This window comes from Protopterus annectens, chromosome 2.part1 (genome assembly GCF_019279795.1).
Source record: "Protopterus annectens isolate FY-2018-M chromosome 2.part1, PAN1.0, whole genome shotgun sequence".
Lineage (NCBI taxonomy): Eukaryota > Metazoa > Chordata > Ceratodontiformes > Protopteridae > Protopterus > Protopterus annectens.
In genome coordinates, this window is record NC_056729.1 from 1,772,125,056 (window position 1) to 1,772,142,520 (window position 17,465).

Consider the following 17,465-nt stretch of genomic DNA (forward strand, 5'->3'; position numbering starts at 1 on the left):
ACCATGGGTACAGCACCTGTAAGGTAATAGATGGAGGCTGGGTGGGTGCTATTTCATTCTAGTTGCTAGACACTGGCAATGTTTGTTTGAGATGATGGAAAGTACCGGACACATTTGGTTGGTTATACACCTGCAGACATCAGACATTTCAGAGAGGGGGTGGTCTCTGTCATATTGTGAAGTTGACCCTTAAGGGAGGCCTTGACAGAGTGTTGTGATACTCACAAGCCATTGTCTGTGTGCCATGGAGTTGGAGTTTGTGGCAGTAAATAAGTGGACTATCTAACCTGACTACGTGTTGCAAAAGGGAAAACTCTTGTCTGTGCACATGCACCTAAGAACTATGTGGGAAATTCATCTTTCTTAGGTCCTGTGCACTTAGCACTTAATTGGGTGCCCACCAGTTGAATCTGCAGTTCTACTGGGAGAATGTAACACTCATGCATGGAGCAATCAGGATACTGGATAAACATAGCTAGCAGAAATAGCTTGCATGATATAAAGCCAGGCAATAACCTGCTCTCACCTTGGTACCAGGATACACTGGGGTAAAGTTCAGCAACTGTGTTTGCAGCTGCATCATCAGAGATGAGACTGTGCTCATGCGTGCGTGTGTGCTCGCGCACTTGCATGCGTGCGTCTATGTATGTGCATGTCTATCTGTGAACATATATCTGAGATAATATTTTAGATATTTTTGTCTGTTTTATGTGAACTATTTATCAGGGACTGTTTAGCACACAATGAAGTTATGCTGTCCTGCACATCTGTCTAAAAAGCTGTCTTAGCTGCTCCCTTAATTAGAGAATTGCTGGACAAGGGGAGGGCATAATATTTGTATAACGAAGATCAGTTTTGTATACCTCGGCACCATTTGATGGCAGAGAAGTGTGCAATGAAGTGCTGAATGTGCAAGTCAACACAACAATTGCAGTGCTTCATAAATCAAATGTGAAAACCTTAACAAAATGTAGTAATTCCCTAGACTTTGAATTTCTTTTGTGTTTTTTCTCATTTGAAATGGTAATATGGTTTTATGTCACAACACACAAAACAAGAACAATGAAAGTCAGAAATCTACACTTTATACACTTTAGTGTTGCAGACCCACTAAGCAACAAAAATGTTTGGTAAATACTAAGAATGTACATTTATCTTTTTCATTATGAGTTGCATCAAATGAAGTTGGTTCATCTCTGATGAACTCACTGGACTACCCAGTCAATAAATAAAAAATAAGTTAAATGGTTACATTTAAACCAAACACATTTAATAATAACTTAGTAAAAGTTGTTCAACCCAGGAGCTTCTTTGCAGAGTCACCCTTGAAGCATTTATTGGATAAGCAGCCTGCTTGGAACCACATAATATATAAGTTGAAATAGAGGGAATCAAACCCATGACTACTTCACATGGCTGATCAGCAGCCCATAGGCTACACGGCTGACTTGTATTGTGAAAACTGGAGACAATAACCATTAAAGAGGCCTCTATGTAAAAGAAGTGAAGATGAAAAAGTAATAGAAGCTCAGAAGCTTTAATGGCTACAGCATTTTTTTTTTTACAAAAAGGCCAAAGATGGGAGAATTGGGGCTAACCTTAAGCAGAATCATTTTTAGTGAGAGGGTGGTAAACACCTGGAAACATATGTCTGGTAGAAGTTATGGACAATAAGACAGTTCCTGCATTCATTTTTTTCATGGAACAGCTACCGCGATTTCATCAAGCAATGAATGAAAGTTAAACAGAAATCAAAGCAATATAGTTAAATAAAAAGCTAACATATAACTGCTTCAGCTCCAACATCACTATCATACATTCAGATTTTTTTGTTTTATATTTCATGTTGACTTCAGAAAGAAAGAAATAACTCATTGAGAGAGAGAGAGAGAGACTGTCTAGTAACAAATTAAACTTTTTTTTTTATTCTGTGAATGTCATTCAATAGACTTCAGTGAAATTGTATAATTGATTGATACAAATCTATTAAATATCACTTCAGCAAAAGTAGTGTCAACAAAACCAAGACTTACAAATAAACTTTCTTTAAATCCAATTTTGGATGGATGCTTCTTCAGTGCTGAGTGTGGATACAGGCTCAGGGTGCACTATTTGGTCCCAGCTGTTGGGTAAGTTACATGTTGTTGTTGTCTTTTCGGCTTTTCCCAGTTAGGGGTCGCCACAGCGGAACTCCCGTCTGCTAATGATTGGCAGTAGATTTTCATGAACGCGAGGTGCCAGCTCGACGTTCAACCTTAAGTTACATGTAATTTAGAAAAAAAAAAAAAGACAGTGAAATCCGTGAAGCCCTGATCTGGTATCCCAACCTGCAGCCTCAACAGTCTGCAGAACAAAGTAAATGATTGAGAATGTCAGAACCTAACTGCAGGTAACTTAGCAAACAAAAACAAGAGGAAAAAACAATCCACGCAAGGGTTTAAGCAGCTCTTTAATCCACGTAAGGGTTTAAGCAGCTCTTTAATCCACGTAAGGGTTTAAGCAGCTCTTTATTCAATGATGGACGAGCGTTCTTGTTTGACTGTAAACTGACAATTGAGCAGCTTAAATAGTATCATTCCAGGGAACGGTAGCAGGTCTGCCTAAGCAGAGACGGTTTGGTTGGTGGGAAACAAGCCACCATTTCTATATGCAATGGAGAGGGTTGTACATGATGTCACCATGTTACCCTGAAGTTACAAAATCTTACATTATTTTAAATTTTAACAGATACCTCTCATAAAAAGTCCATGACAGAAGTGATAAACCATCATCTTAATGCAACTTAAATTCACTCCGAAAGTAAACTTCAGAAATGCTTTAGCTATTAGGCTTGTTCATTTCCATTTTAAAAGTGCATTGCAATTTTAAGTGTATAATGCAGGTTTATAATAATTTTAAGTATAAATGTGTGTCTGTGTTTGCTTGTTGTAAGAGCCCTCATTCATGGGCTCACGCTGCTGGAAGTGTGCAGTGAAACAAAAAACCCGATGTTGCTGAAAGTATGCAGTAATGCAGAGAATTCTACCCAGAAATAATCTCAAATTCAGCATGTGAGACACACAGATGCAAATAGCTCTTGGTGGCTTGTATCCAGAGAGTGGGGTGAAGGTGTTATCTCCTTCTGATCCTTTTATATTAGAGGGAAATGGCTACTAAACCCAAGTGAGTCCTTTTGTAAACTTCTTTTATTTTGAAATAAGTATTTTTTATAGTGAGTATAATGGAAAAACACATTTTGAAACAGTAAAATGTAAGAAACACAAAGGCAAACAGATCTTGGTGGCTCTTTCCCAGAGAGCATGTGTGTGGGGGTGGGGGGTGGGGGTGACATAATTAACACCTTCAATTCTTTTAGTTGAGATGGGAATGGCCAGTAAGCAAAACTGAGACCTTTTGCCACGTTTCCTAGATTTGTGGGGGAGGGTGGGGCATTTTATATAACAGCTTGAAACACTAATTCAGAGCATTCAGTTGTGTAACACAGTTTAAATAACCTTTAAAATGCTTTGAAACATAATCCGGATGAATCAGATAATGCAGTATATTATATAAGAACATGAGTACAGGGGCAGAGGAAAATAATTTTCTTGGGTGGCGAAAGCCAGTGTACCTTTTTGGCTAGGCTTATATAGGCCCTAGGGCCAATAGCCTAGTACCTACCTATGAACCTATGGAATGCACAAGTTAAGTCAGATATTGAAGAACCCACAGAAATACTTCAGCACCATAGGATTTTACTGCACACTTTCAACAGCAAGAGGGCACAGCAAAAATTATTTATTTATTATTTATTTGCTGTTGGTTTGCCCTGATGGTCCATTGGGTCAATAAGAACCCATTTTCAATGGAGTCCTGGGGAGAAAAGCTCCATTAAAGTCAATACTACTATCAGAGTTATAGGTTACATAATAGTGCAGAAGTACAGATTAAATCATAGCAATTAAAGATACAATTCATGAAATTTCACAATAAATGTTACAAACATAAATAAATATTTACAAATATATATGTTCCTACTGTAGAAATATGACAGCAGGGCAAAGAACACATGCGATGCTAGAGTTTGCAAATAGGGAAGACAGAGCAGGGAGAAATGAACCAAGAGACCTAGAGGGGAGGGGTTGGGAGAAAAAAGAGAGAAGAAAGGAGGAGAGGAGGTGGATGGGTGAGGAAGACGTGTAAGAGGAGACTAGGGAGGGAGGAGTAGGCAGAAAAAGTTATGTGGGGTGGGAGCAGGAAATTCTAAAACTATAAGCCCCATACAAGCAGACACAGCTCTCACACACACACACACACACACACACACACACACACACACACACACACACACATATATATGTGTGTGTGTGTGTGTGTGTGTGTGTGTGTGTGTGTGTGTGTGTGTGTGTGTGTGTATGTACTTATGGTAAACCTACATTATGCATATGATCATAGGAGATTACTAGGCGTATGGCCCTGGGGCTCTTACAAGCCTAGCCAAGAGTTTATACCCAAAAATAAACCTCACTCGGCACTTGTCGCCCCTGTCAATGAGGGACACAACTGGAACCCTTGGGACAAATTTGTGGTTTCCCATCCACTCATCAATGATTCACTTGAAGAGAGAGTGGGCGGCACAGTGGTGCAGCGGTTAACGTTGTTGCCTCACAGCAAGAGGTTCTCCGATTCGATTCTCGGCTGGGATGCCTTCTGTGTGGAGTTTGCATGTTCTCCCTGTGTTCGCGTGGGTTTCTTCCGGGTACTCCGGTTTCCTCCCACATTCCAAAGACATGCATCTGGAGTGTTTCTCCCCGGGCCTCCGCTGAAAACAGGCTCTGTGGAGCCTAGTCGAACATTCCCGGTCAACAAATGTTAAATAAATAAAAAAATAAAAGAGGGTCAGGGAGGTACTCTGTTTGACATGTATGGGAAGTCTATTCCAGAGATGGGGCAGCCTCTGGGAGACAACCCTGTCTCTCCAGCAGGTTTTGTTGATGTAACATATTAGATGCAGGCCTTTTGACTGGGTAATGTGCAAGGGCAGGTTCTGAGATTGCCTTGTAGGTGAGACACAGATCACCTCTGAGCAATCTGTATGATAACAAGTAAAATGATAGTGATTTGAGCCTGTCTGCATATGACAGGTATTGGAGGCCATGGATTTTCTTTGTGAGGTATTTCTGTGGTCTTTCCAGTTGGTGCAAATGTTTTGAGAGGTACACACCAAACCGGGTGTTATACTCAATTATTGGTCTAATGAGGGAGGAGTACACGGAGGTAATAACCTCCTTTTTTCTGGATGCAATCCCTTTACTTATGAGATGAACCAAGTAAAAGGCTTTTCTGACCACTGCTGCTACATGATGGTCGAATGTGAGGTTGTTGTTAACCTTGTTTGTAAGGCAAACACCTTAACAATTAGGCCATCCTCCCAACACTTTACAATCCCTTTACTTATGAGATGAACCAAGTAAAAGGCTTTTCTGACCACTGCTGCTACATGATGGTCGAATGTGAGGTTGTTGTTAACCTGAGTACCCGGGTCTCTCACCACAGGTTGTGTGGTTAGGGGTTGCCATTGATGTGGTAATCAGTAGGGGCCATGTTTTTCCCGAATGGTATGATGATACATTTTTTTGGTTTAGCTTGAGGCCACAACTTTGGCACAAGTCATTAGTTGCTGTGAGACCCTCTTGAAGTATGTAAACATAATTTGGGGAGTCAATGGCGGCACCCAACTTACAATCGTTTGCAAACTTGGTCAGCCACATGTCCTTTGTCTTTGCCTGGACCTCTGAGAAATAGATGCCAAGCAGTAGGGGTCCCAGGACAGATCCCTCGGGATCTCCACTAGTGGCAGGTCTGCTATCAAAGGTGGAGGCACTTATTTTGACCTTGAGTGTGCTGTCAGTGAGCCAGTTGACCACCCACCTGATGATATAGGGATTTACACCAAGTTGTATTAGCTTTTTGATGATTCCAGAGTGGGGGATTGTGTCAAAGGCCATGGCCAAGTCAAAGTAAACTGTATGTACTGACTTTCCCTCATCCAGGGGGTTGCTGACAGTCTCAGAGAAGTCAACCAGATTCAACAGGCCAGATCTTCCCTTGACATATCCAAACTTGGTGGGATCAAGTGCTTGGAGATTGTCAATGTCCTTGTTTATGAGATCCATAATAATACACTCCATGGCTTTACAGATCAGACTTGTTAAGCTAATGGGGTGATAGTTTCCAGGATCAGTAGTGGCACCACCTTTGTGCAAAGGGATGATAATGGCAGTTCTCCACTCTGCTGGGATGAAGCCTGTAGTTAGGCTGTGGTTGAATAAGGTGCTCAATGGCAAACCAGTTCTTGCTGGAGATGGTGTACAATACAGCTTGAGATGCTATCAGTTCCCATGGAAGCTGTGTTCTTTGCCTTGGATAGGGTCTTTAACACTTGACCTATGGAAATTTGAGGTGTGAGATGACTATCAGGGATGTTGAAAGGTCCTTTGGGGGGGGGGCAGGGGGTTGACGTTTGCACTAGACCTATCTGCTAGCAGGTTGGCTAAGCCAACAAGATCAGTGTAAGTGATACTGTTAAGTACTAATTCAGAACAAACCTGGGCTTTGCCATGGAGGTTCCTGATGTAACTGAAGAAGGCTTTGTGGTTTCCCTTTGTTTTGGAGGCTAGTTTCAATTCATATTTGGCTGTGGAGGTTTTCACTAGTGATCTAATTAGCTTGTTGAGGCTAAGGAGGGAGTTTTTCCAATGTGGAATTTGTTCCTTTTTACCCTTGGACAACAGTTTCTTCCTTTTGTTGTAAAGCCTGTTGATAGAGGATGTCCACCATGTAGGTTTGTGTTTATTTGAGAAGCAGGTTTTAGATCTGTTGGGTTTGGCTGAGTCCATGCAGTTGTGCAGGTGCTTGTATACTGCACAGGCATACTCTTCAGCATAGCTGTCTGCATCCTTTGGGGGGGGGGTGTAAAGCTACATATACTCTCCCTTAGGATGTTGTAGTCAGCTTTTGAGAAGCCTATTAGCTTGATTATGGCTGGGAGGGCGTGGTTGGGTGGGATAGAAACTTTGAATGAGACAGTCTGATTATCTGATCTCACCAGGGAAGAACATACTATGGGAGGGGTGCAGTGGTCACCCATGTTGGTGAGAACCAAGTCCAGAATGTTATCTCCCCTTGTGGGGGATGAGACGAGCTGTTCTAGTGATTTAGAAGTGATGATGTCAAGGAATCATTGCGTGAGTGCATTAGTGCAGGAATAGTTCACCCAATCTATGGTGGGGAAGTTGAAGTCACCAAGGATCAGGATGTTAGGGGTACCTTGATGGAGTCAAGTAGATCCAGGTAAGAGGAGTGGGTGTCCTGAGTCATGGAGGGGGGTCTATAGCTGGCTATAACTTTGATGGGTATCTTGCCAACTGCATATAGAACTGCAATGCCCTTTTAAGATGGACCTGAGAAGCATAAGGGTGAAAGCATTTCCAAATATTTACTTGATGACCGAATTCTGTCCTTGTCTGTCCTGTTTTATTTTTTAAAAAAGTTTTTCCTCCTTTAAGTTGAGCTAAGGTGGTGGTTTATCACCTTTGTTATGCACTGTTTAAGAGAGATACCTTACCGTGCTAACATTTAAAATAATGTAAGATTGTGTAATGTCAGGTTAATATGGAGACACCAGGCCTCGTTTCATTACTTATACAAATGGTGGCTTCATTTTCTACCATCCAAACTGTCTCTCTGTAGGCAGACCTGGTACCCCCCCTTGGAAGCATATAATTTAAGCTGCTCAGTTGTCAAACAACACTCATCCATTATTCAATAAAGATCTGCTTAAACCCTAAACTGGATTGTTTTTCCTCTGCAAGAGGAGTTTATTTATTTTTGCTAAGTTTTTCTAAGTTAGCTGTGGCCAGGATCTGTATTCCTAATCTTTAATATGTAATTTAGGATTCCAAGAGTGCTTCCAACCCAGTGCAAATTCTAATCAAAGGACTGATGCAAAGCAGTCAAGCACAACTTCTTACTGCTAAGTGTCATCAATTTGGATTCTAAAAACATTTTAGTTCAAAAATGCAATAGTCAGAAAAAAATCTAACTTAGTGTACTACAGCACTGAGGAACTGTTTTCAAAACATGTATTCCGATCTTTGTTTGCAGTGCATGACCCACATACTTCACATGATGAAGCCTGCATGCTTACCCATGTTATGTGCAGGTTGCTCTTATTTGCATCAGTTATCTAAAAGGCTGCATTTCTGTGAGATAAAAGAAACTGCTCTCCCTTTGTCTTAAGGTTTTTTGCCTTTTACCAGAAAAATGCCCATTGGTTTGTGTGGTAATACATAAAATAAATGCTCATTGTCCACAAGAATACCATCTAAAAAGGCTCCCTGGCAACCATGGTATCCCTGGTTATCAAATAACAAATAAAAATAAATAAATAGTAGATCATGTGACTGTACCATCAGCATTTATACAGTAAGCAAGTTAGACGGAGATGTAACTACTGGAAGTGTTTTGACACTTTTGGATGTCCAAATGAGATCCTTTAATTCAAGTTAAACTCATTGTTTAAATCTACATGTCTGCTGTCATCTAGAAAAGAAATCACTGGTGTACAGTGACAGGTAAAGCATTCAGGCTGCTGATAAGATGACAGACTACACAGAGTGCATCAATAGTTTTATATGGGATATTTTATTTTAGTTTTATTTTACATTTGTTTACTGAGCACATTGACCATTTGAAGGTACAGCCCAGGTTAATTTGTATCATTAAAGTAAATTATTATAAGAAATGTATCTAGTTTAATAAAGTATTTACTGTGTTTTCTATGCTTTTTAGCTGGTGGACCTCTTCCTGGAAAACTTCAACAAGCTCTTATGCCAAATGTTGAATATGCTGTTTGCAGACAGAGTGACTGGTGGGGTTCAAGTGTGAAAAGTACCATGGTTTGTGCTGGTGGGGACACCAAAGCTGGTTGTAATGTAAGTATAGCATAAACTGATCAACATGGATTTGTCTGACACTGGAACAGGTGGTCGTGTTTTTATTTCTTTATTCAGCAAAAGTGTCTAAAAAATAAGGCTCTTGTTAATATAAAACACACTTCTGGGTGATATCTGAGCTGCAATTTTAGTTATTAAATCACTTGGATATTTATTTATTTATTTATTTATTTATTCATTTATTTGTTTGTTTGTTTGTTTTTGTTCTGTTGGTTGGTTGGCTAGTTACTTGTTTTTTGTTGACTGAGTAGGTAAGTTGGCATAAAGACCTGGTGACGTGATGACCTGGGACAAAAAGACATTGACAAACATTCAGTGATATTAGAATTTAATGGATATAATAAAATATTACAGATTTATTTGGTGTTAAAAGCTATTCCCTTTAAATATAGAAATTAATTCAATAGACAGAGCACTGATTTCATAACATATCGGATTTGTTGATACATATATGTTAACGTGCATATGAACTATAGACTATAAAGTTGGTGTGACATCACTTTATGGTAACTTCATAATTCTGACAGGTGATTCCATCTCACTTTGATAAAAGGAAATGTCCATGCCTTTATTTGATTTATAGGTACTTACTAGGTAATGACCTGTGAAGATCGTAAGAAGCCTAGCCCATGATAGTTTCTACCCAAATGAAACTAAGTTTGCATTTTGCAGTGCATATCTATACCACAATGTATAATCTTCAATCATCTTTATATACCATAGTAATTTCATTTATTAAATTTAAGTTACATTCAGTTTCATGTTGAAATTTCCTTTAATCACTACAGAAATGAAATGAATGCTGTAATTCTAATCCAATGTCTATGTGTCTTTTTATATCTTCTTTAAATCTATGGCTGTCTGGGGTCCTTTTCAATAACAATCATCTCATGGTCCACACTGCACTGTATGATTGAGCTCACTTAGTGACCTTATCAGATATTATTGTCTGAATGTGCAAGGAATAAATGATTATTTCTCAGTGGTGACACACTGTTAACCTCAGATAAATATTGTTCTTCCTGTTCTGACTTACCTCACTGTGTGATGCACTACAACCCAAGCAATGCTTTCCTGTCCCACATAAATAACAGTAACAATCATTAAACCTCGATAAGTAACTTTGTTTACATAAATTATATCAATCACAGGCTCATAGTGACAAGACTCACCCCCGGATTTACTAAACTTCCATGCAGGACTAATTTAGTCCTGCATGGAAGCGTCAGTTTAGGAGGAGGATGGCAGCGCGCCATGCATATTAATGAAGGCACGCTGCCTGAACTCCTAATGCTACACGGAGCGTGGGCGAGTGCAGGGGGCGTGTCTGAGAGCAGAGCTCTCAGAATAAACACGCCCCTGCAAAGTAGAACAGAAGAAAGTGTAAATAAATAAGCGAGACCGCTCATAGGTGTCTGCATATCCCCACCAACAGTCCCCATGTGTTCAACAGCAATAGTACATTTAAATAAAATGAAGAAACCCTGTTATTTATTTTTTTTAAAACCCCAAGTACAGCTAACCATAGGTGCGCGGGTGTGCCCATCGCCTAGCCATGGTTAAAGCAGCTGAAAAGGCTGAAGAGGATCACAAGGAATATATATGCAGTATATATATAACAGGCATTCCCGGTTTGAGTCCCACTGCAGCACATGTAATTTTCCATGTGAAATCTGAATATGAACATAATTTTACATCTTTATGCCATATAACCTACATAACAACATTTAAATGTGAACTGGAGTACCGCATGAAATGCACATGTGAAGTGTCCGTGTCATAATGAATAAGGCACTAGTAAGCAGGTTTAAGCACAAATAAGCAGTAGTAAGCATATATAAGCACTAGTAAGTGTATTTAAGTGTGTTTGTGTGGGGGGTAAGCATTGCCTACACAGATTAAGCAAGGTAGAAGCTAGCTGAGTGTAAGAAACAGTAACCGGAGGTTAGCAGTGCTTACCATTGCGCAAACTTTATAACTGCTTTAAAGTAAATAAAATAGGCCCCCATAGTATAAACATTTTAAACTATACACAGTGATACTTACAAGTGCAATAAATAACTGTTTCCAAAAGAGAATATATAACCAAGATATGTGGGGGGCTTCACCTCCACACCTCCCCAATGTGGGGAGTTATGCCCCCCACTCCCCCCTTACTTTATATACTAACTCCAGGGTTGAACTATAGTGGAGAAAAGGCCATTTATGACTTTCAATGAAATTAGTTTCAGTCAAGTGAGTTTTCAGTGAAGTGAGCTTTCAGTAAAGTGGTCCTAACAATTTCATTTTCAATCAAGTGAGTTTTCAATCAACCGTAGTTGACCCATATATACATAGGTTCATAGGTAGGTACTAGGCTATCGGCCCTAGGGCCCATACAAGCCTAGCCAAAAAATGTAACCTGGCTTTCGCCACCCAAGAAAATTATTTTCCTGTGCCCCTGTCGAGCAGAACCACAGACATGATCCCGGGGTGAATTTCCCATTTCCCATCCAATCATCAGGATTTTTTCTTGAAGAGTGCTAATGAGGAGCTCTGTTTGACATAGATAGGTAGTCTGTTCCAGAGTATGGGAAGTCTCTGGGACAGGAATCTATCCCTCCAGCATGTTCTGTTTATTGTGGTGACAAGGTTTAGGTCCCTAGAGCGTGTAGCTCGGAGGGATTGGGATTTCTTTAAGTGGAGCATTTCCAAGAGCTTTGGGTTTGACATAGCTTTGTATGTTAGGCAGAGATCGCCCTGAGTAGGCGATATGCAATGGAGTAAAGATGTAGTTTTTTGAGACGGTCTGCATAGGGCATCTGTTTGAGGCCAGTAATCCTCTTTGTGAGGTATTTCTGTGGTCTTTCCAGTTGTAGATGTCTTGTGATGTACATACCAAAAGGGGCGTTGTACTCTATAATGGGTCTAATGAGTGATGCATAGAGGGGAACAATGACCTCTTTTTTTCTGGATGAGAATCCTTTTGTGATGAGATGAGCCACGTAGAAGGATTTCCTGACCACTGTGGCGATGTGATTATCAAAGGAGAGACTATTGTCCACCTGTGTCCCAAGGTCTCTTATTACATTTTCGGCATTAAGTAGACTACCAGCTATGTGGTAGTTCATGGGTACAGAGTTTTTACCAAAGAGGATGACAATACACTTTTTGGCATTGAGCTTCAGGCCATGGCTTTGACACCAAGTTTCTGTTTCAGTGAGGTCCTTTTGTAGTTTGTCCACATTGTTAGGAGTTTCGATTATGGCTCCTAGTTTGCAGTCATCTGCAAACTTTGTTAGCCAAAGACCTTCTGTGTTGGCCTGCACTTCAGAGAAGTAGATACCAAACAGGAGAGGATCCAGGACTGAAACCTGTGGTACTCCACTTGTCACTGGTCTGATGTCGGATTTGGAATCCGCTACTTTCACAGTGTGGGTTCTGTCCGTGAGCCAGTTGGCAACCCATCTTGTGACATAGGGATTTATACCTAGTTTAGTGAGCTTATCTATAATTCCAGAGTCGGGGATGGTGTCGAAAGCCTTGGCGAGATCTAGATAAGCAATGTGAACCATTTTACCCTCATCTATGGCTTTGATGTCTGCTTCAAAGAAGTCAATCAGGTTTAGGAGACATGATCTGCCTTTTATATATATATATATATATATATATATATATATATATATATATATATATATATACACACACACACACATACATAGGTATATACGGACATACATCTGTAGATAATGGGGAAATAAGAAAACATATATGTCCTCATGCTGCAACGTTAATGGGGTTGAGAGGCCACACACAATATACGTCTGTTACGTATAAGTATACCCTCTAGCCAAGCACGACCCCCCTGTAATACAGTACCAAGTGTTGCAGATCCTATAACCAGGACTTGACATGACATGGCCATCCCTAGGATACATATACACAGACACATATATGCAGATACAGGTATATATATATAAATATATATATATATCTATATATATATATATATATATATATATATATATATATATATATATATATATATGCATATATATGTAATTACACATACACATGCACAGAGATTTGTACAGTAATATATATATGTAGTACGTGCACACAATATGGAGCAGTCAGTATTCCTACAGCCAGCACCTTACCAACTGGAAACTGTATGAGCCACCCATATGAATGACATTCATAGCCTGCAACATATACCCACAGAGATATCAAAGGGTATAACACCGCACACAGGTGTGCATAAATGAATGTGAAAGCTGTATTTGTGTACAATGACAGTTGTACATGCCATGTCATATAGTTGTTTAGACACTGACATCCATATGAGCAGTGTAATGCAGCTGTGAAACAGTCATACTAAGACAGCAGTCTGGAAAGGTTGGCTTATGTTGCTGTCCAGGCCGAGGCCTCCAAGTAGTACATTAGTAATGACAGACTGGGCCACAGCATACCAGACAATCACCAGTACGTAATGCAGATGTATAGGTCAGCAGCCTCTAACTACACTCTGTACACAATCCCTAGGGGGGACAGACCCCAGATGACACAATGGGATGTATCTGTTACATAACAAGGCATACCTGACACCATCACAATCACACTGACAAACAGAGCATCCCGTATGGCAGGAGGTAGTAGGCCTGCATTTAACCAAAGTGGATTGTATGGTAAAGTACATCCAGATACCTTAAGGCAGCCTATCCCAGATACCCACACATGTTGTAACAGCCTTGCTCAGTCATGGTGCACCCCCCTACACTCACTATTACTGGGCCCTATACCACTGTAACGTACACTGGCCTCTGGAGTGCATTAGGGCACACGTATTGTGTAGGTGAAACCCACACATATATGGCCCCAACCCCCCAGTATGTGTGGGGGACACAACAGCAGTGGAGTGATGTCAGGAATGACAGCATGACATACACCCAGCCCACTACATAACAACTCCTGACAGCATGTCATATGTGAAAAGCCTGGTATGTAGGCGGAGGACAGAGGCTGGAACACAGGCACACATGTGTACAACTGTTGTCATACAGTAAGCAAGACATTTATATGTGTACATATCTATATGGATATATGTATACTTATATATACATATATGTTCACCATATGTCCTGCACATGGAGTGGAGCCCTACCTCAGCCCCAGTAGTGCCAACCTCTCAGTATATTTGTAGACTATTGCTACTGTAATAGGGATTGTCTTCACAAAAATGGTGTGTGTGGGAGGCCACATCTGCTGTTAACATGTGCGCCATTGTCTACTTACAGACATCCTATGGTCATCATAGTACAGTACCACTCCTAGCACACTAACGCCCCTGTGGACTACAGCTGCGATATGGCCAATATAGGTGGACAGTCTGACACACTCGGTTCAGTCCAGGGGTATACACAGAACCCCTTCATGCAAGACAGGTGGACCAGGCCTGTCAATGTGGATGTTACCAGCTATGTAGATGGGTATAACACGTACATATTGATATACATTTGCCCCCATAGGTTATGCATTCATACACCCCTGTCTGTCCTGACACATAATAATTTATTTATTTATTTATTTTATTTTACATTTGTTGACCGGGCTAGTCTAACTGGATACATGTCCATTTTCAGTAGAGGCCCGGGGAGAAAAGCTCCAAGCATCTGCAGAGAGTAAATAATACAATATATAGTAATAGTCAAGTGGATTACAGTACATTAGCTACATTGTGCATTAACTAGATAGGTAGAAAAAAAATGTTTACAGAGTAGGTTAGTAGCTTTAAGCTAAGATTAAATACAGTAAACAGTAATCAAAAAGAAGCTGTGAACCAACCACCAGGACCAATCAGCTGGGAATTCCTATAGCTCAAATAGCTAAAACGAAGGTATCCACCAGATTAGACAGCCAAAATAGTCCATAAACTGCACGTAAAAGTACTATTCTTTCATTGAAACGAAAAGATGCTACTCCATCAAAAAATTGAGCTATCTTTTATTGGAAAACAAACAGAAATAAGCGCTTTCACGCGGTTAAAACCACGCTTCATCAGATTTCATTAGTACACTGCATAAGCTTAAACATTTATAGTGCCAAAGGCGGGAAAAAACATCAATTAGCAGGCCAATTAATCAATGAATCAAGTCATATGCATGTTGCTATGCAACTATTATACTAAAAGCACATCAACATTGAAAACAACAATATGAAAAGCATAAATAGGTATATAAACCTGCAGTTCAAATATATACATCAGAATATAAAATTTAAAACCATCCAATATTCCTGATCCAACTCATTCACTTGTAATCCACATTATCAGTCTCAATTTGTGATATGGCACATCAATCTTATGATGATATTCAAAGAACTTTCCTCGTAGATGGCGTATTTAAACAAGAACACTGTGTTTGGTAAATTTTCAAAGTAAATCTTACGTTCATTACAGTTTAGACTATAGTTACTGCTCTAGTAAAAGCGAAGCTGTTTACCTGGCTATAAATAATCAATCATTAACCTAAATACTTCCATGGTGGAATGCTGAAAAATTATCCTTTCACAAAACACATCCGCTTTAAGAGTATATTTACATATAATTACCATTCTCAGCATACACGAATATAAAGAATGTAATGATCAGAACGATCACATTCGTTCATCCATTCTGTTTCAAATTGCAATATTTGTTCCAATGGAAACAGAGCTGTAGATCGAGCTATGTATATATAGTTGTATGCCTGGATATCTATGCTCTGAGTGAAATACTGCAAGGATGTTCCACCGCAAACACCTCCACGTAGGAGGGCGTGGATACAAAAAACATGCGTAAGCACGTAGATATAGAGTATAAGCATTCAATCATAATGTTTATGTAAAACAAACTAATTTTATGTTAAGCTTCATTGTATGAAGCAATACCTGGCTTACATTACCAACAAGCCAAAGACACAGTTCAGGAACTAGGTTCTAAATAATACGTGATCATGCCAAAAAGCTATCGCCAATGAGACCAAACACAAATAAATACAAAACCAAAACAGCGACACTGATTCAACCAATCAATGAAAACCACACTTCATTCCACGGTGAACACAAAGACTCCAAACAGGCACTATTCATATATGTAACACTCAAATATTAAATACATAAAATATAAAAAATATAAAAAATATATATATAAATGCCAAAAAATATATATAATGAATGCAATGAATGGAAAAATAAATAAAAACAACAATAGTGTTCAGTCCATAGAGAAACTTATGTGTAGTCACAAATGACTATATATACCCGGACTGACATTGTCCCTTCCTTACAGGCACATTAAACACAAAACCTTATGAGCAGGCATTGTATGTGCACATAAAAAAGTTTTTTAAAATCATACATAAAAATATATATAATGGGTTGTGCAATATGTGCAATCAATAAATATGATGTAGGATAACATATAAAAAATGAATAATTAAATAACAATAATCATATTCACTCTATAAGCACCCTTGTATACTGACATTAAACCATGGGCACTCAATATATTCATGAATGCCCAACAACCAATATTGACTGGAAGATCAATCATAAATCTGATACATATCTACATATTATGACTTAAATCAAGGGTCCTTATAATCACCTTTTACCAGTCGTGATAAGCACAGACCCTGGTCTTAGCTATATCTAAATAAAACAGAAATTCTAATCTGAGTTGTGTATACCTGATCTGGGAACATCAAGATCGAAAAGCAAAAGACGTATGTAAGAAGGCAATAGTGTATATTGCATATTACATTAATACATGGATGTGGAGAATGAATGTAAAAAAGCTCAAATAAAAAACTAAATCAAAAATTGATGCATATGAACAAAAAATAAAAAATGTGAATATGTAAAAATGTGAATATATAAAAACTGCCCACAAATGTGTTAGTAGGATCTAATTTGGGCATAAATTCAGAGCTAGTGATAAAAATATATATAGTGCTTTCTATACAGAACTGAGAATTAATGTTGGAGACTATTAACGTGATAGAAGCACTGGTTTCATAGATATAGAACTGTTAATTCCTGGTGCTAAGTGAGCTCCCAGTTTCAATATCCAGTGTAATTCAGTGGTGGCCAGATTGTTTTCCTTGTTGCCTTCTCTATTGCTGTCATTCACTATTTGCAAGACCCTAAAGGTAAAGGAATGTGACGGATACTCAATCACATGCTTTGCTAGTGCATTAGTCTCCACCCTCTTTCTAATGTCATATAGATGATTATAAATGCGTTCATGTAGTTTCCTTTTAGTTAGGCCTACATAGAACGCTGCACATCTAATACAAGTGGCAAGATATATAACATTATTAGAGTTACAGTTAGCAAAGAAGTGTGGTGTAAATATATAATTCATGGTTGGATGTTCAAAGGACTGTTCCTTTGTAATATACTTGCATCTATTACATCCATAACAAGGAAAGGTACCTTGCTTGTGTGAGA

At 39.2% G+C, this 17,465-nt stretch overlaps 1 protein-coding gene across 1 annotated transcript in view; it reads left to right on the top strand.

Annotated features, from left to right (window-relative positions):
• The window catches only part of LOC122794798 (proproteinase E-like), a 125,428-nt gene that overhangs the window by 55,398 nt on the left and 52,565 nt on the right, over nucleotides 1–17,465 (top strand). Inside the window, exon 5 of the mRNA XM_044063412.1 lies at nucleotides 8,833–8,975. Within this exon, the coding sequence (XP_043919347.1) occupies nucleotides 8,833–8,975 (143 nt within the window). The remainder of the gene's footprint in view (nucleotides 1–8,832; nucleotides 8,976–17,465) is intronic.